Source organism: Melopsittacus undulatus, chromosome 5 (assembly GCF_012275295.1).
Source record: "Melopsittacus undulatus isolate bMelUnd1 chromosome 5, bMelUnd1.mat.Z, whole genome shotgun sequence".
In the NCBI taxonomy this organism is placed as follows: Eukaryota; Metazoa; Chordata; class Aves; order Psittaciformes; family Psittaculidae; genus Melopsittacus; species Melopsittacus undulatus.
In genome coordinates, this window is record NC_047531.1 from 10,664,444 (window position 1) to 10,681,371 (window position 16,928).

Below are 16,928 nucleotides of genomic sequence, written 5' to 3' on the forward strand. Positions count from 1 at the left end.
GAAAATGACTGAGCAGAGGGCATGAGTAGGTCTTGCTGACACTTGCAGGGTGAGAAACAAGAGAGGGAGAGCTGTGGTGTGTGACTCAGAGGGTACAGGAGTATCTACACCAAACATTATCCTAATCCAGAGGTGCCATGGTGAGTGCTAATCTTTTACAGTGTGTCATTGCATGACCCAGTTCACCCCCAAAATATATCTTTGAGAAGCTTGAATTGTGTTTTGTCTTTTTAGAGAAGGGTTGTTAATGTAATCCAGCTGCATCTATGCCTAGCATAACCTGATTGTATGGTTTATTACTGCCATGAAGACTGTACTTTATTGTTTTTAATTGATAAGGCTTTGTTTACCTTCAGTAGCCTGCTTTTTCATTTGGAAAAGGCTGACAACACTGCTTCCTCCTCATGTCCTCCCTGTTGTCATGACTTGCATAGCTTTTTTCATCTTGACCATGCTATGTGACTGGGGACTAGAAGTAAATTCAGTCTTTTAGCAGTTCTCATGTGTGTCATGCCCTTATTACTGTAGCAGTAAGGCTGGAAGGCAATGTATTTTCTTATGCTTTTCAGTCTATGTTGCAGTGTTAACAGCCTTTCTTGGTGTGATATTTTTGTTTGTTGTTAGGTCAGTTTGACACAAAGTGCTCCTATGACAGTATGCAGCCAAGCATAACTTAGGTGCTTGTGCCGCAGCTGCCAGTAGCAAGGCAAACAAGACAGGCTTGATTTTCTCCACACCTTTCAAGGTATTCTCAAAGCAGCTTCTAGAAAACTACTTTGTACCTAAAGGGCTGTAAATGTGTGCATGTATAAATACAGATATATCTTTATAAAGCTATAGTAGCTGCAACCTCTTAAAATGTAGCTGGAACCTGTCTTGAAATGGAGAAGCAGACAGAAATCCTACTCTAGGTTACCTCTGTGTCCTTGTTCAAACATAATAGGTTTTATAGTGGTATTGGCCATGAAAAACCTAACCAACATTATTGCAAGTAATATTTGATACTACCTATGAGGGAGCACATAAAAAGAGTCTTCAGAATTTGACAGGAACTGAGAATAGTATTGGGATATAAACTAGAGAATTTGGTAATCAGAAAAGTCATTGCATCGTATAATTGATAACCTGGAACCTATAAATCACCAGAAAGCATTACAGTAATAAATACCTGGGGCAGAACTTACTATGCATCACACATTTTAATTCTCTAGGAGTGGAATTTTTGTAACAAGAACAGAAGTCATAATTTATCTTCATCGCTTTGTTATCATGTAATAGGTCCCTACTGAGTAGCACCTTCTCTCCTGGTGGTAGTATCTAGCATGATGATGTAGTTACAGTGAAAGGGTTTAACCCTATTTCTTATGGCAACAACGAGTGGTTTTCTGTATCATGTATGCCTTTAAAAATTCCTGGTTGTATTGATGTGGTTCTGAATGTGTCAATGTGCACATTCCGTGTATTCCTCTCAGAAATGTTTGGGAGCACACATAAATGTTTTCTTCAACAGTTTGGTACTAGTTATTTTAGTAACAATCTAGTGTGCTAGGATCTGTATTGCTTGCAATACCATTGAAGCAACAAATCAGCTGTTTCAACCTCTTGTGCTAAGGCTACAGACTTCTAATCTGGACACCTACATGTTCAAAGTTCAGGTTGTCCTGAATCTGTTAGGTTTCTTATCCTTTCATTTGCAAAAGGTTTGAAAAATCATCAGGAATATACTATTGTATATGCAGTCTCTAGAACCTTTACTGTATTTATTTGTGTCTTTATTTTTTGCCTACTGAGTCCAAAAGTCATGGACTCTGTTATGGACTCTGCATACTTTTGGAAGAGCATACCTGATATGTTGCAGTGCATCTGGGCTGCTTTACCTTACAGTAAATGGTTCCCACTTGTAATCCTGGTGCAAATTCCTTTGCTGAAGGGACCACAGCCAAGGGAGGATGAGAGATGTCTAAGTGTTTTAGCATTGTGCTCTGACAAATTAACCCTGAGATTGAGAGGGCTGTGATACCTAGTCCTGATTCTCAAATGGGTGTCTATAGTGGTGTAAATCAACCACTAGTTCTCCCTTCATCAATTTGCCTGTGTCATACAGATCTACAGACCAAGCAAAGCTGCCCTCTATGGCTGTATTGAGCTGCTGACATGCTGAGACACACCACCACTGAAAGGACATTTCCCTGATCTGTAATCCAGGCAGGGAATCATGACAAACAGCCACACTGTTCATTTCACAGCTTCACCGAACCAGTTGGATTCTGCTTGTGTACTAGGTGGCCGGGCTGGAGGGAAAAATCTACCTTCCCCATTCCACACAACACATAGAATCATAGAATAGTTAGGGTTGAGAAGGACCTCAAGATCAACTAGTTCCAGCCCCTCTGCCATGGGCAAGGACACCTCATACTAAACCATATCACCCAAGGCTTCATTCAACCTGGCCTTGAACACTGCCAGTGGTGGAGCATTCACAACCTCCCTGGGCAGCCCATTCCAGTACCTCATCACCCTTACAGTAAAGAATTTCTTCCTTATATCCAATCTAAACTTCCCCTGTTTCAGTTTCAACCCGTTACCCCTTGTCCTGTCACTACAGTCCCTAATGAATAGTCCCTCTCTCCAGCATCCCTGTAGGCCCCCTTCAGATACTGGAAGGCTGATCTGAGGTCTCCACGCAGCCTTCTCTTCTCCAGGCTGAACAGCCCCAACTTTCTCAGCCTGTCTTCATACAGGAGGTGCTCCAGTCCCTGATCATCCTCGTGGCCTCCTCTGGACTTGTTCCAACAGTTCCATGTCCTTTTTATGCTGAGGACACCAGAACTGCACACAATACTCCAAGTGAGGTCTCACAACAGCAGAGTAGAGGGGCAGGATCACCTCCTTTGACCTGCTGGTCATGCTCCTTTTGATGCAGCCCAGGATACGGTTGCTTTCTGGGCTGTGAGTGCACAATGAAGCCAGCTCATGTTCATTCTCTCATCAACCAACACCCCCAAGTCCTTCTCTGCAGGGCTGCTCTGAATCTCTTCTCTGCCCAACCTGTAGCTGTGCCTGGGATTGCTCTGACCCAGGTGTAGAACCTTGCACTTGTCATGGTTAAACTTCATGCGGTTGGCATCAGCCCACCTCACAAGTGTGTCAAGGTCCCTCTGGATGGCATTCCTTCCCTTCAGCGTATCAACCGAACCACACATCTTGGTGTCATTGGCAAACTTGCTGAGGGTGCACTCAATCCCACTGTCCATGTCACCGACAAAGATGTTAAACAAGACTGGTCCTAAAGAGTGATTTCATAGCCCCAGTCTCAAGATCATCTCAGGGGGTTGTCCATGTTTTGAAAGAGCTTGTTTGTATTTTAGTAGCTAGCACCTGAACAATTTGTTTTGTAGTCTCACAGGGATGCAAAAGAGGCTGTTTTGGCAGGGGAAGTCAGTAGCTGGGCTGTGGGAAGGTAAGCTTAACATTACAGAAAGATTTAGCTTGCTGTGACTTTCCTTGGTTTCTAGAAGAAGCCAATACATAAGTTGAGAGGCTTAACCCAGCCACTAGTATAATCACTGTCAAGCTAATGTTGTATCATCTCTTTAGCAGAATGCTTTTGGACAGATTTTGGTGGCACTATTCTTAATCTACAGTGAATGCATAATATATTACAGCTGTAGCTTGCCTCAGTCTTGGTTTTGCAAGCTCTTTCCTAAACAGCCATCCAAGTCAGTGCCAGGAGCTGGCAGAAATGGTTATCTTGCTACCACTCAATTATCTCATTCTATCACATTGGGTAGAAGGTTTTCCTCTATTAAATATGTTCTGGTTTAGTTTCATGTGCATAGTTGTCAATTTTTAATGTTCTTTTACGTTAAAAAACCCTCAAAAGTTAAAAAAGCAAGTAAACAAGCTTAACAAACCAAGCAAAAATTCCCTGGGGATTTTGACCATGGCAAAGAAAACATTACAAACAAAGCACTTTGAATGAACAATTACTTACGCAAATGCACAAAGTGCTCCCAATTACACAAGCAAGTTAGGTCCTTAATAGTGTTTGGTTATTTCAGATTGGAGACATTGCAGCTGTATTTAAGCACGTGTGTTGAAGCTCTCGCTACCTTTTCACCCTCTTGTCCCACAGTGGATTTGTGTTCTCAGCTGTGCTCAAACAACTTTAAACACACAAGTGTATCGCTTGTAGGTGAGCCAGAGTTCTGGCCAGAAGTGATATGATTAATGTTTTTTGAGGATATAAGTATGAATGGTCAATACAGTTGAGGGAAAAATGTGTATTTGTGTTTCTGTTTAGAGAAAGGTCCTTGTTCTAGCCTCCTGCATCAGTCCATTGTGACTTGTAGGACTTTGCGTATCATTTGAGCTGGACGACAGCCCTTGCTGGATGACACACCAAAGCTGTAGCTGACATTCAGAATAGAGAAAGCTACAAAACAAAGGCAATTGGAACCTCCCCAAATGCTGCAAGAACAAACTGTGACATTTTCCCCCTTGTTTTCATTTGATTTAATGATTTGGCTTCAAGTCAGTTCTTGTTTTGATTGTTTTATTTCAGCTGAAGTGCGTTTTGCCCTCCTCTTCTTCCCATCCACTGCAGTTCTGTTTGCGTGCATCCTTATTGAGGTATTTATTTAATGGAAATAAGAAGGGAGGCACACAGAACTGGTGGTCACTGCGGTGGTGTCTCTGGAGTATCCCAAGGTCATGATCATTCAACCTGGGAGGTTTACTCAGGTGCTGAGTCCCAGCATTTGTGAGGTTTTGTTCTGGTGGGACCAGGTCGTACTCAGTTTGTAAGGAACACTTGGGTGCATTAAGTTCTAGACCTAGTGGGATGCTGACATATGATTAGAATTGTAGTCCCAGTGTTCACTCAGACTTGGGAACTGGGCAGTGCTTCTGGGCCTTTGGGAGTGGCCCCATGGGACCTTTACAGGATCAGTGTTTGCCCCATATCTTGTAGTCTTTTAAACCTGATGTGGAACTACACCACCTTCCCCCAGACTTCCACAGAGCTCCTTCAACCTTGGAGAAATCAATCAGGTTTGTGTGGGTTTGAAAAAATATATCTGCTCCAGTTTTGCTGTTCTGTCCGTGATGATTTGCAATCCATGAGAACAGGATGAATAAATGCGTAGGAAAAATAACTCAGAACGTTTTATCAGCCAGTATTTTATGTATCGGTGCAAATAAAGAATCAGGTGTACTGAGAAAAACAAACAGGCAAACCAATCAACCTTCCCACTGAAGTACCTAAAGCATAACACATCTAGCAAGGGTTTAGTCTAATAAAGGTTGTTTTACTTCTTTCTATCTTCAGTTTTCATTACAGGAATGCAGCTCCTGAATTTGAATGTGCTGTGCTCCACTTAAAAAACCTGCTGTGCCCTTTCAACCTTGTAAAGATTCTGCTTTTGGATTGGCATTGCTTGCTGCCCCTAGGCTGGGAGCAGCTTAGCCGAAGTCGGTTATTTGAATAAAAGAACATTGTAAAGTGAACAGTCTCTTGTTGCTGTTTGTAGTCTGTGTGAAATCCCTAGTTCAGGAAAAGACCAGTCAAAAAAATTAATATGGGGAAGTGGTACGGTGTGAATATATGCTTGTAACACTGATCCCAATGTGTGTAGGAAAATGAAACAGAATCAAGCTCGCCTTATTACATTTTTCAGACCCTTTTTAGCCTGCAGCCCTTCTCCTTTTGCTCACAAACCACTAAAATTTAATTTGGGTAGTTCAGCAAACCTACAGTCAGATGCAGAATTGATTTATAGATGCTGCTATTAAAAGCTGATTATGTGCACACGAAACAAACTCTGGAGCTCAATTAATTAGGATGCCTCCTTCAAAGACTGTTCTGCAGGAGTTTGTTTTATAATTCAGTTCATACAGTATATGTTTAGCTTTAGATGCACTTTCAGAAACTCAAGAGCACACCCTTTGCTAAGACAAGTTGTCCATTCCATTTAGTAGCTGTTTGTTTTTATTATGAACTGGAAAACATCTGTAACGAATGGCTTGTCCTAAACCCATGTTTGCATGTAGTCTTTCCACTGTGTGATTTAGTAAGGTGGTACTGCTGCACACAGAAGTCTTCCTGCTGACCTACAGTAACTTTTCCATGGCTGCTTCTAACACCATTTTTGGGTGGAGAAGGGATGTCTGGGCTAGTTAAAGCTGGATTAGGTTGCCTAATATGGTTCTTCATATGTTTTCCATGAGTGCAATTACCACCATAAGGATGAGGAGAAGCAATTAAAGGCTGGTGACAGAACAAAGGGTAGAACCACCTCTTTCTGCAGCATCAGTTTAGGCTGTGGAGTGGGTCCTTTTGATAGTTAGACTTACTGTCTTGGTTATAGTGCAGTAATTATCATCTCATGAGCAGAGTGAAGCAACAGTATCTGCACTGACACCTTCAGGGAACACGTGCATTTCTTAGGTGTTTGCTGCAAAACTCTGCCTGCAGATTGTCCTGAGGGGAGAAGATGTCCTAGTTGTGAGGGCTGTTTCAAACACAGGGTAGAGACAATCACTGTTTGTCCTCTGAAGGGCTGAGTTCCTGCAGGTCCTATGGTCAGTGCATTTCTTCATGGGGTCTTCAGATTGCTTGAAATGTTAGATCTTAAAAGACTTGGTTTTCTGTGCCTGTTGCTGGCTGATCCACCTCATAACAAGGTGTTGCAGCTGAAGGTTGATCAGCACCTATGTTTGTCTGTATCCGTGCAAATTGTTATCATTGCCAACCATGGCATGAATTAATTCTTTCTTCCTCCAGCCTCTTTCCCTCAGCCTGTTGTATCTTTTTTTTCAGTACTTTTGCTAAGTTGAATGTCTCAGCCCAGCCTCATGTGTTACCATGTGAGGGTTATTCCTTCTATAAGCATTTCCATGCTATAAACTTCGACCTGAATGAGGAGCGCAATGTGCTCTGAGTTTGTATTTTTTTGTTTCTTTCATTGTCACTTTGAACTTCATCCTCCTATAAAGACTGTTAACACTGTGGATTTGTGAGTTGTGGGGTGCTCAAACCAAACACATACAGTGTTCTAGGAAAGTAAACACAATATACAGGTATCATGGCTAGAGACAAATTTCTCATTCAAACTAATAGTTCTCTCCTTATTTTTGCCCTCTTATATGAAAAGATTTATGCCTTTGGTTTTGTATATTAGAAATGTTCACAGTATAACATTTTAATGTAACTGTTGAAAAACCACAAATTGTTACCTGAGGTATACCAGTTTGATTTTCCAGGCTATCATGGAAGAAGTCCAGTTCCAGTAAAGTGTTTTCCTCTGGGCTAAAAATGATTACTAGAAACCAAATGTCAAGAGCAAGCCTGAATCAGTATTTATTGAGCACAGCTGGTGGTCTGTCAAGCACCCACCACTGATGTTCAAAGGCAATTGGAATGAAGGATTTGCACGGTTGCGTTAGCGTAAAAAGAATGGATCTAATAGATCAAGGACCCTTCAATTGTTTTTCTTTAAGAAATCCACCTGGTGCCTGCCCTCGGCAAACGGTGTTGGTGTTTCATCAGAGGAGTAGTAATTCAAAAGGCTGTGTAGCTTTTTGGTGCAGCAAGTATGAACTGACTTATTTGCAATACCAAACCGGAATGGCCCCGTGTTTAGGCGGTTTAATGCCCTAGAAGGAATGTGACAATGATCTTTATGTATAGGCTTCCAGCATGATCTAATCAGGTCTCGATGCTATTGTCTATATACAAGAAGATAGTCTAAGGCCATGATGAATAATTATAGGGTTAATATAAGAATTATGTTAAGATGAGGTTTTATAGATAAAAGGATGGAATAGATATAGATAAAAGGATGGAATCCTATCATGTCACAGGGATGACATGAGTAAATCTCAAAAATGATTCCTCTCTTGAGGGTGGAGAGGCAACTCTGTTTCCCCTGCCTGCCCCACTGGAGCAGTGAGGACTGGGAGGGCTCTGGAGAGCTCCACAGGATGGCAAGGGGTTGTTTCCTTGCTAAAGAACAGGGCATCTGTAGTGCAGTGTTTGCATCCCAATAGTTCCAGTTAGAAAAAAGTGCACATAGGAGGGGGAGATAGATAATTATGTATAACTGGAACTGGCCTTGTGTAATGTTAGCAGTGCATAGACTTTCTTTCATCAGTTACTAATGAGAATATCGTAGGTATTTGGTATAATTTTCATCAAAAATGACTTGCGTTCAGCGTGGTGTGACAGTGTGCAGGATGTTGGTTAGGACTTCAGGGTTTTATTCCTGATCCGTGAACCACAACAAACTGTGCTGTTAATGCAGAGTAGCATCTTCACAGGTAGAGCTTAAAGACTAAACCTGTTTTTAAGAACTGTGGTGTAAGTGTACTTGAGAGCTCAGCATCCATCACTGCCACAAGAAAATCACCTTGTGGAGAATCTATTGCAGTTAGCTCTCTACTGCTGTGGCTGTCCCTGAATTAGTGTCACTGAGTTAAAGCAGGGTGGTCAAATTGCAATGACAAGAAGCTTGTGGACTCATTTAGCTCCTACACAGTTGATTACACGTGCTAAATGAATTGATTTTGTGCATTAAAAATATATATTATTTTTTTTTTCCTAGTATAATGTACTATGGAAAACCTTGGGAATTGTTTCTTTAGCATTTGACGTCTTATTTTGCAAATTCTCTCTCTAGAGGGCTTAAGGTTGTGCCTTTTTATTTCCTATGCATGTTCTGTGCAAATTCAGCAGAAACATTGCTTCACGTCTTGGTTGTGTGGGGGGGTTTAAAAGCAAAATCTTAATTGTGTGTGTGTAATTACTCTAACAAATGCTTATGACATCCTGTGCAAGAAGCAGCAGCAATGTGCTGCACAACTGAAGTATATAGTGATTAATTAGCAACAATGTATTTTTAATGATGGTGAGGTTTTAAGTAAATTTATAACTGTTACTTAAAGTTGAGTAAATTGTGTCCCCCAAGAGATGCTGCTCTTTTTAATTCCATTTTTTCCCTCCTAATTAACTGTGCATAGCTATTAAGCATAACATTTTTGTAGGAGTCATTAAGAAGTTGCCCAGGTCATGCTTCACAGCTTAAGTTATACCCAATGTTGTCACTCAGTCCACATTTTGGACGAGGTGTTGAAGGTACCATCTGGCCATCCACGGAGAAAGTAAAAGGGTTATGGCCCTGTGTTAAAAAACAAAACAACCCATCCATACTGGTATTCCATACCATAGCAAGCGATGCCCAGGATGCATACTGGGAAAGAGAAAGCTGGAGGGGTGGAGCTCTGGAGAAAAATGGAGGAGGGAGCACATGGTGCTCGGCCAGGCAGGGTGGAGTGAGTTATGGGTCGGTGGCTGGTGGGGTGTTGTATTCTTGTCGCTTGTTATTGACTGTATCATTATTATTGTGTTATGCCTTAGCAATTAAACCGTTCTTATCTCAATCCGTGGGGGCTACATTCTTTGGATTCTCCTTCCTAACTCTCCGGGAGTAGGGGGACTTGGTTTAAACCACGACATTTTTGGCGCCCAACGTGGGGCCCGAGGGATTGAGATAAGAACAGATCTGAGCGGATTTATGGTCTCTTGTCACAATGCTGATTTATTGGCTCTTAGAGGTTTTTCTCTGGATCTCGCGGTTTCGGGATTTTGCCGGGTACTTTGTGTATGGATTGGTTGTGTTTATGTTTGTCGATCATGGGGCTTGGGCTAAAGCTTTTGTTTCACTGTACTTTGTGTCGGAGGCTTGTAATACGGTGGGGCTCCGGCAGCAGGGGGGGATGGACATGGCCGTGGACTTGTACCAGGCCGTCCCGCTGCTCTTCGCCGTCCTTGTCCTCATCCTCGTCGTCGTCTGCGTGGAGCTGCGTGAAGCCAGGAAGGAGCGGCCCCAGGAGCTGCCGGCAGCTGAGGCTGCCAGGGAGAGCGGCACGGGGAGCCAAACGGCTGTGGCAGAGCAGCGGGAGCAGGCGGGGGAGGAGCGGAGCAGGGTGGTAGCTGAGCAGGGGGATCAGGCAGCTGGGGGGGTGAGTCCCGCAGCCGTTCCTGACCCTCCGGCGGCCGAGAGTGTCCCCCGGAAGTCGCCCGCCGACCCCCAGCAGGATGCAGGAGACCACGCAGCACTTCCCAGCAAGGCAGTGGAGGAACCGAGTCCTGCCGCCGTTCCGAACCCCGCAGCGGCCGAGAACATTCCCCGAAGTCACCCGCTGAGCCCCAGCAGGATACAGGAGACCAGGCAGCACTTCCCAGCAAGGCAGAGAAGGAAGATCCGGACTCAGGAGAAGAGAAGCTGGTGGTGGGAGAACTGGCAAGCAGGGCAGCTACATCAGCCCCAGTCGCAAAAGTTAGGCAGAATCAGGTTTGGGACTTGTCTAAGGTTAGACAAGTATATAGGAGCACCAGGAGACTGTCCCCAGGGCTGGACAGTCATGAGTGGCAGGGCATGTGGGACAGTATGGCCAGGTATCTGATCCACTGGGCCCCTCCAGTGCTTTGGAAGCATTGGAAGTGGAAGGCAGCTGTATGGAGTCCCCAGCAGCAAGCTGTAGAACTGCTGAAGGGGACGGTGAATGATTTTGAGCCTGGTGGGCCCAGATACTTCAGACTATCAGTCCAGAGATGCAACATAGAGATGTCTCATGATCGAGGGGTGGACTTACGAGTGATGGTGTATTGGAAATATGAGATCTGGGCATGACGTGAATGGTATGGAATAAGGGGTGGATAATGTCATGGGTTCAGCTGTGGCAGTCATTTTTCTCCTTCTTGTAGCTGGTGCAGTGCTGTGTTTTGACTTCTGGGCTGGGAACAGTTGCTTGATAGTGAGCATGTTTTGAGGGTGTTTTTGTTCAAGGCCGGGAGGAAGGAGAGACAGGACACCTGACCCAGGCTAGCCAATGAGGTATTCCATACCATAGCACATCATGCCCAGGATGCATATTGGGGGAGAGAGAGCTGGAGCTCTGGAGGAAAATGGAGGAGGGAGCAGCGGTGCTCGGCCAGGCAGGGTGGAGTGAGTTATGGGTCGGTGGCTGGTGGGCTGTTGTATTCTTTTCACTTGTTATTGGCTGTATCATTATCATTGTGTTATGCCTTAGCTATTAAACCGTTCTTATCTCAATCCGTGAGGGCTACATTCTTTGGATTTTCCTTCCTAACTCTCCAGGAGTTGGGGGACTTGGTTTAAACCACGACACATACCCAGCATAGAATTTTCTAGGTGTCCTAGAAAATGTGTTCTCTTTCATTGAAATGGATCCCATTGATTGTACAAGCTGGTGCTTAAAATACCTTGGTCCCTGGTTTGTCCTGTATGTTCAGTTGTGCTCCTCAGAAGCAGCTTGTTATTCTGTAAGCTCTCTGAGCTGGGGATGTAAAGTAAAGCAAGATTTTATATGAGTGTTTTTTCTGGTTCTTTTGTTTTTCCCCCCCAGATACTTCAAGAAGTGTGAAGGCATCTCCAGAAACAGCTGAAGTCTTTTTTCAGAAGTTAAGAAATAAATATGAATTCACAATCCTGGTGACCTTAAAACAAGCCCATTTGAATTCAGGAGTTATTCTCTCTATTCATCATTTAGATCACAGGTAAGTAATGCTACCTGTATGCTAGTTAATGGAAGTATGTATATTAACACAGGCAAAAATTAAGCATAAATTAGAGCAAAATTGTTGTGTAATAGGTCATTTGAAAATATTTATAGTAGGCATATTGTGCAGATTCATAAAAATTCACAAGTCCAAATCAGTGAAGGGAGAGTGGAACAGCTGTTCTCTTTAAATGTCTCTTGCAACTGAGGGCATGAAAAGCCAGTTCTCTCTTGTCATTCAGAAGCATAAGGACCAGATGCTTAGCTGGTATAAAACTGTCATATTAATACAGCTATGCTGATTCACAGAGCCTGGCCCAGTACATCCACCTCTTCACCAGTTGGTATTTAACACTGCAAGCGGTTTAAAAGAAGGCAAAAAATTCTAAATTTCTGGGCTTACACCTCCCATGAATGGCAGAGCACTTTATTCAAAATGTTGTCAAAAGCTAAAGTGAATAACGTGGAGCATTTGAGGATTATCCCTTTGATAGGATAACGACTGCTAGAGAAATAAGATATTCTTTATGTATCTGTCTGAGTAACAGCTATTAAAGATAACTGCCCTATGATTCTGTGACAGAATAAAAAAGTGCTTTCAAATGTGCACTTTCTAAGCAGGCATTAGCATGAGCAACAGATGACCTCTGCTTGAGGTTCATAGTCCTTTTTATTTTCCTGTGTACAGCCCAGTAATTCTTGATGATGGTCTCAATACAAAACAGCAAAAAAGAAACAAAAGGTGAAGACAGATGTTCAAGCAAAGCAAAATGGCTGTTTTTCACATCACTGTACAAGTTGTCATTAGCAGCATCATGGTGATTATTTTGTGCTGGAAGATGTTCCAATTCTACTTTTTTTTCCTGCTTCCTAGAGGCCCCATCTTCTGCAATTTACCTATTTAAAAAAGCAAACAACACAAAACAGACAAAAAGAAGAAAAGGGGAAACATTCCCAAGGATCATTATATGCCCACTTTGTAAAAACATCTTTAAGTGTTGCAAGGGGGTTTTTGAATGCCTGTTGGATGGTGTTTACAGATGTTATACCATAGAACCACCATGGGAGTTCTCTGTTAACTGTTACCTAATTCTCATCTACAGAAGTGAGCAATTTGCAAGAGACAAAGTTGTGTCTTTGAGCAGCTGTGATTAAGTTTCAAAATCAGACTGTATCACCCTGTGTATACCCTATGTTAAAGTTTATTCTGTCTCAAATGAGAGGGTAGGTCTGCAGAGCCAGCTGTGCCCTGACAAAGCCTATTCCTGCATTTGAAGGATGAACATAGATTAGTTTTGCTAGAGCAACTATATTTAAAATACCAAAATTAGAGATGAAACCTTCATGTGCCAAAATAGCTACAGAGGTGGGCAAATAGATCACCAATGTGAAACTCTCAGACTCTGGAGAAGAGAATAACCATAGGCTTTTGAAGGGAGACAATGTTTGCTAGAAAACCTTTCCTGGCCCCCAGAATGGAATCTAGAAAGAGACATGCTATAGAAGATCAAGAAAATGTCTAGTGTGTAACGGGGCAAAACTCAGTAAACTAGAAGTTGGAGGGTGGTGAGCGGGGAGAAGACACTTGCCACTTGATGATGAAGAGTGATAAAATTACAGGAAATAATGAACTTTCATTGTAGGGTTGCAGAAGAATTTGAGATGTTGTTTGGGAAAGTAATTCTTGATGTGAGTAAAGCTGGGCAAGTAGACCCAGTATGGGTCTTACATGAACAAGAATGCATTAAATTGATTCTATCCAGCAGCAGCAAAGAAAAGGCTAGAACAATGCCTGTTGTCCAGGTCAAGTGGCCAAACGAACATAATGCTGCTTATATAATTTGGATCTGGTCTGTCCATGTCATATATCTATGCCCATATATAATATGGCTGTAAAAGGGTGACAAAAAGGACTCTGAAAATCCTATTATTTTATATTTTATATTCTTAGGGGTGGGTGATAGATTTTTTAACAATATATTGATAACTTTGATACTTTTTCAAGAAATTTCTTTTATACCTTAAATAATCGAGGTTTTATTGTTACATTTTTATCGTATTTGTTTATCTGCATATTGGAATTTGAACTGTTTAACTGCAAGGGAAAACATTTGTCAGGGTTTATAGCTGAAATCAGGTGGTCTCCATTATGTGTATAGGTATTTTAGCTGTGAATGTATAACTGTGGCATTGATGAGTGTTTTTGAGGCCCCTTTTCCTTTAACCATGGCAACCCTTTGTACTTTAATATTATAATGTTAGAGGTATGAAAAATTAAGCTATTACCCAGTTCATATCTTGCTGGGAAAAAACCCTCCTACCACCACTTTAGCCAATGTGACCTCTTTATCTTACTGTGTCCTCTTAAGTAATGCCTAGTGTTTACAATTTTTCTATAGGGATGTATGCTCTATGGTTGTTTTAGGGATCTCCTTGTAAGCCTTTGGGTAATCAAAAAGGAGGAAGAATAAAAACATTCCAGGTGATTTGGGCAGCTCATTAGGTCAGCTTTGGGTGAGGCAGCTAAAGAACAATCTACTTGCGAATATTTCATTGCTTTCTTTGGGGGAATATTATGTAACCTATTTAAAAAGAAACTTGAAGAATTTGTTTTTAAAATGTTAGACCTAATCTGATCCCTTTACAGTCAGGAAAAAAAATCTTCATTATCTTCAGGAGGTGTAAAATCAGTCTCAACAAAAGTAAGGCCAGAAAGAACTTGTGGCTATTAAATTAGATGTGCCTTTAAGCTTTTAATGAGCACATTCTGGTCTGTTCTCTGCCAGGATATACAGAAGGATGTCTGTGTGCTACAGTAGTGTTTGATCAGTTTAATGGTGTTAAAATGAGGGCTGACTTAGGTGTGGGTAATACTGGAATTAGTCTAGCATTTCTGAGTCTTCTGTAGTATCTCCTGTGTCTTTAATTTTCTTTTATGATGAATGACAATAAAGACAAGAGAATGTAGTTAAAAATAAGCACTAGAATGCCTTATATTACATAACTGCTTCTTCAGTACTGGATTTCCATCTTTTTGACCATGCCCACTTCTGACAGAGGACTTGCCTGTAACAGTCCTTTATTTCCTAAACACCTCCCTGTCACAGCAGTCATCATAGTTGGTAGGGGAAAGAGCAATGTCAGGCCTGACTCCATTCTTTTGCATCAGCTTTAGCCTTGCATAGCTCCTCTGATGTCAAAAAGTCATGCTACTAGTATTAGCTGCTGTGTTATGGGATGGAATTACACCTGGCTGTAGTCTTTAACTTATAGAAGTCAGTACTAGACTTTTCTGAAGCAAAGAGTGGTATGGAAGCCTTGAGTGATATGGTTTAGTGTGAGGTGTCCCTTCCCATGGCAGGGGGGTTGGAACTAGATGATCTTAAGGTCCTTTCCAACCCTAACTATTCTATGATTCTATGGTGCTAAGGAAGGCTGAAGGTGGTCGTAACTGAAGGATATAATCAGTTATCACACAAGTGACTTTTCACTTGTGTTTTATTTTACAGAGGTTTCATAACAATTAATGGCTCTGGGATAAAAGTCTGTAGGGTACAAGAAAACCAAAATGTTTGTTTAAAAGTGGAAAAAGGTGTGTTCATTTATTCACTGGCTTGGGAAATATGTGTTTTTGAAAATAAATTGGAGTAAAAACTCATCCTGTCTTTGAATGGATCTATGGTGCAAATGCACTAATTTACAGCAACTGAGGACATTTCCTAAATTGCAGGCACTTTTAAAGTTCTATAGTCCTCTTTAAAACTGTATACTTAAAATAGTTTAGATGATTCAGAGTTTACTGATTCAGTCTGTGTTGTCTAGTTCTGTGGGCTTTTTTTGTTCTCTGTGTGTGTTTTGTTCTTTTTTTGCTGGCTCCCTTGTGAGGAATGTAAAAATTGAATACTTCTACTGAGATATGGTCATGCAACTACTTAAGGCTTTGAGTCTTAGAAGTTGACAGGACTGCTCTCCCAAAGTTTCCCCTCTAATGTCATATAGTGAATACTGTCCCCAGGCTATCAGAGAGATGCAGAAGTTCATGTAAGTCTGAGGCTTGGGCATTTGCTAAGGCTGAGCTGTTGCTGTCACCACAAAAAGTAGTCCCTGAAAGGATTTTCTGCAGACATAGTAATCTTTTTCTACTCTACTGAATGTTTTTTTTTTTTCCCTTTTCCTAGTTGAGTGTCAAAGGTGTCTTCCCCTTTTAAGATGACTATGTTTTTCTCTAGTATTCAATATAATCAAATCTATTAAAAATGATCTTAGAATCATAGAATAGTTAGAGTTGGAAAGGACCTTAAGATCATCCAGTTCCAACCCCCTGCCATGGGCAGGGACACCTCACACTAAACCATGTAACCCAAGGCTCTGTCCAGCCTGGCTTTGAATCTTAAAGTGAATGAATCTAAAATGATACCTGCTATTCTCTCTTTCTACTTTATTCATATTCTTCTTCAGAGATAGCTTTCTTGCCACTGACTAAAGCCACCAAGATGTTCAGGCAGTGGTAGTTTTCAGTATACTTTGGAGGTGATACTTTCAAGAAAACTCTTGTGGTGTCAGGGAATCCATATTGCACATCAATGATCCATCAGATGAGTTTCTTCATCTTTCTAGGCAGATTTATGTATGGAACATGTCTGAAAGGCAGAAGCTACAAATGTTTTCTTAGCTTGACAGTATCACCTTGACCACGTAGAGTGCCCTGCCTAAAATATATTGTTCTTTATAATTACAAGGTATTTTGAATGCTGCCTTAAGTCACGTGGAAGCATTGTTAAATGCTGATTGCTGTGTGTTTGCTCTCAGCCTTCAGTTTAAGCTGTATCATCCTCTTCATTTCACTTCTGAATTTGTCTCCCTTTTATTTTTTTTGATGGAAGAATCAGCAGAGAGATGATTTTAATCTGCGAGGGGGCTGTAATATATGTTAGGTCTCACTATTCCATTGTATATTTTCATTTAACTGGCAACAGCGGAGAGATGTAATAAAGCTTTTCCTCCCTTTGTGGTTAGATGGCTTTATGTAACTAATGTTATATTCATATCTCTTGAGATCCTGTCTATTAGGGCTCTTAAAGGATGAAATCACTGGATTGCAGTTTAACCAATTTTTTTCTTTCAGTTAATGCTCTTTATATCTCGAAACAGAATACTGAAATCAATAGAATATTATGGACAGACATTCCCTACACTTAATTGTGTATCTCTACTAATTTACTCAGTTTCTACCTTACTTAGCACTTTCTTTCACAGTTGTTGGTGTCTTGTGGTTGTCTGCTGTCAAATGGACTGCACTGAACAATAGTTTCAGACCTCTTTCAGTATCTAGGAGGAAATTATCTGGA

General features: G+C 41.5%; 1 protein-coding gene across 1 annotated transcript in view; it reads left to right on the forward strand.

Moving 5' to 3' along the window:
• Nucleotides 1–16,928, forward strand: part of NELL2 (neural EGFL like 2) — a 166,270-nt gene that overhangs the window by 12,148 nt on the left and 137,194 nt on the right. The window contains exon 3 of the mRNA XM_034063122.1: nt 11,428–11,578. Within this exon, the coding sequence (XP_033919013.1) occupies nt 11,428–11,578 (151 nt within the window). The remainder of the gene's footprint in view (nt 1–11,427; nt 11,579–16,928) is intronic.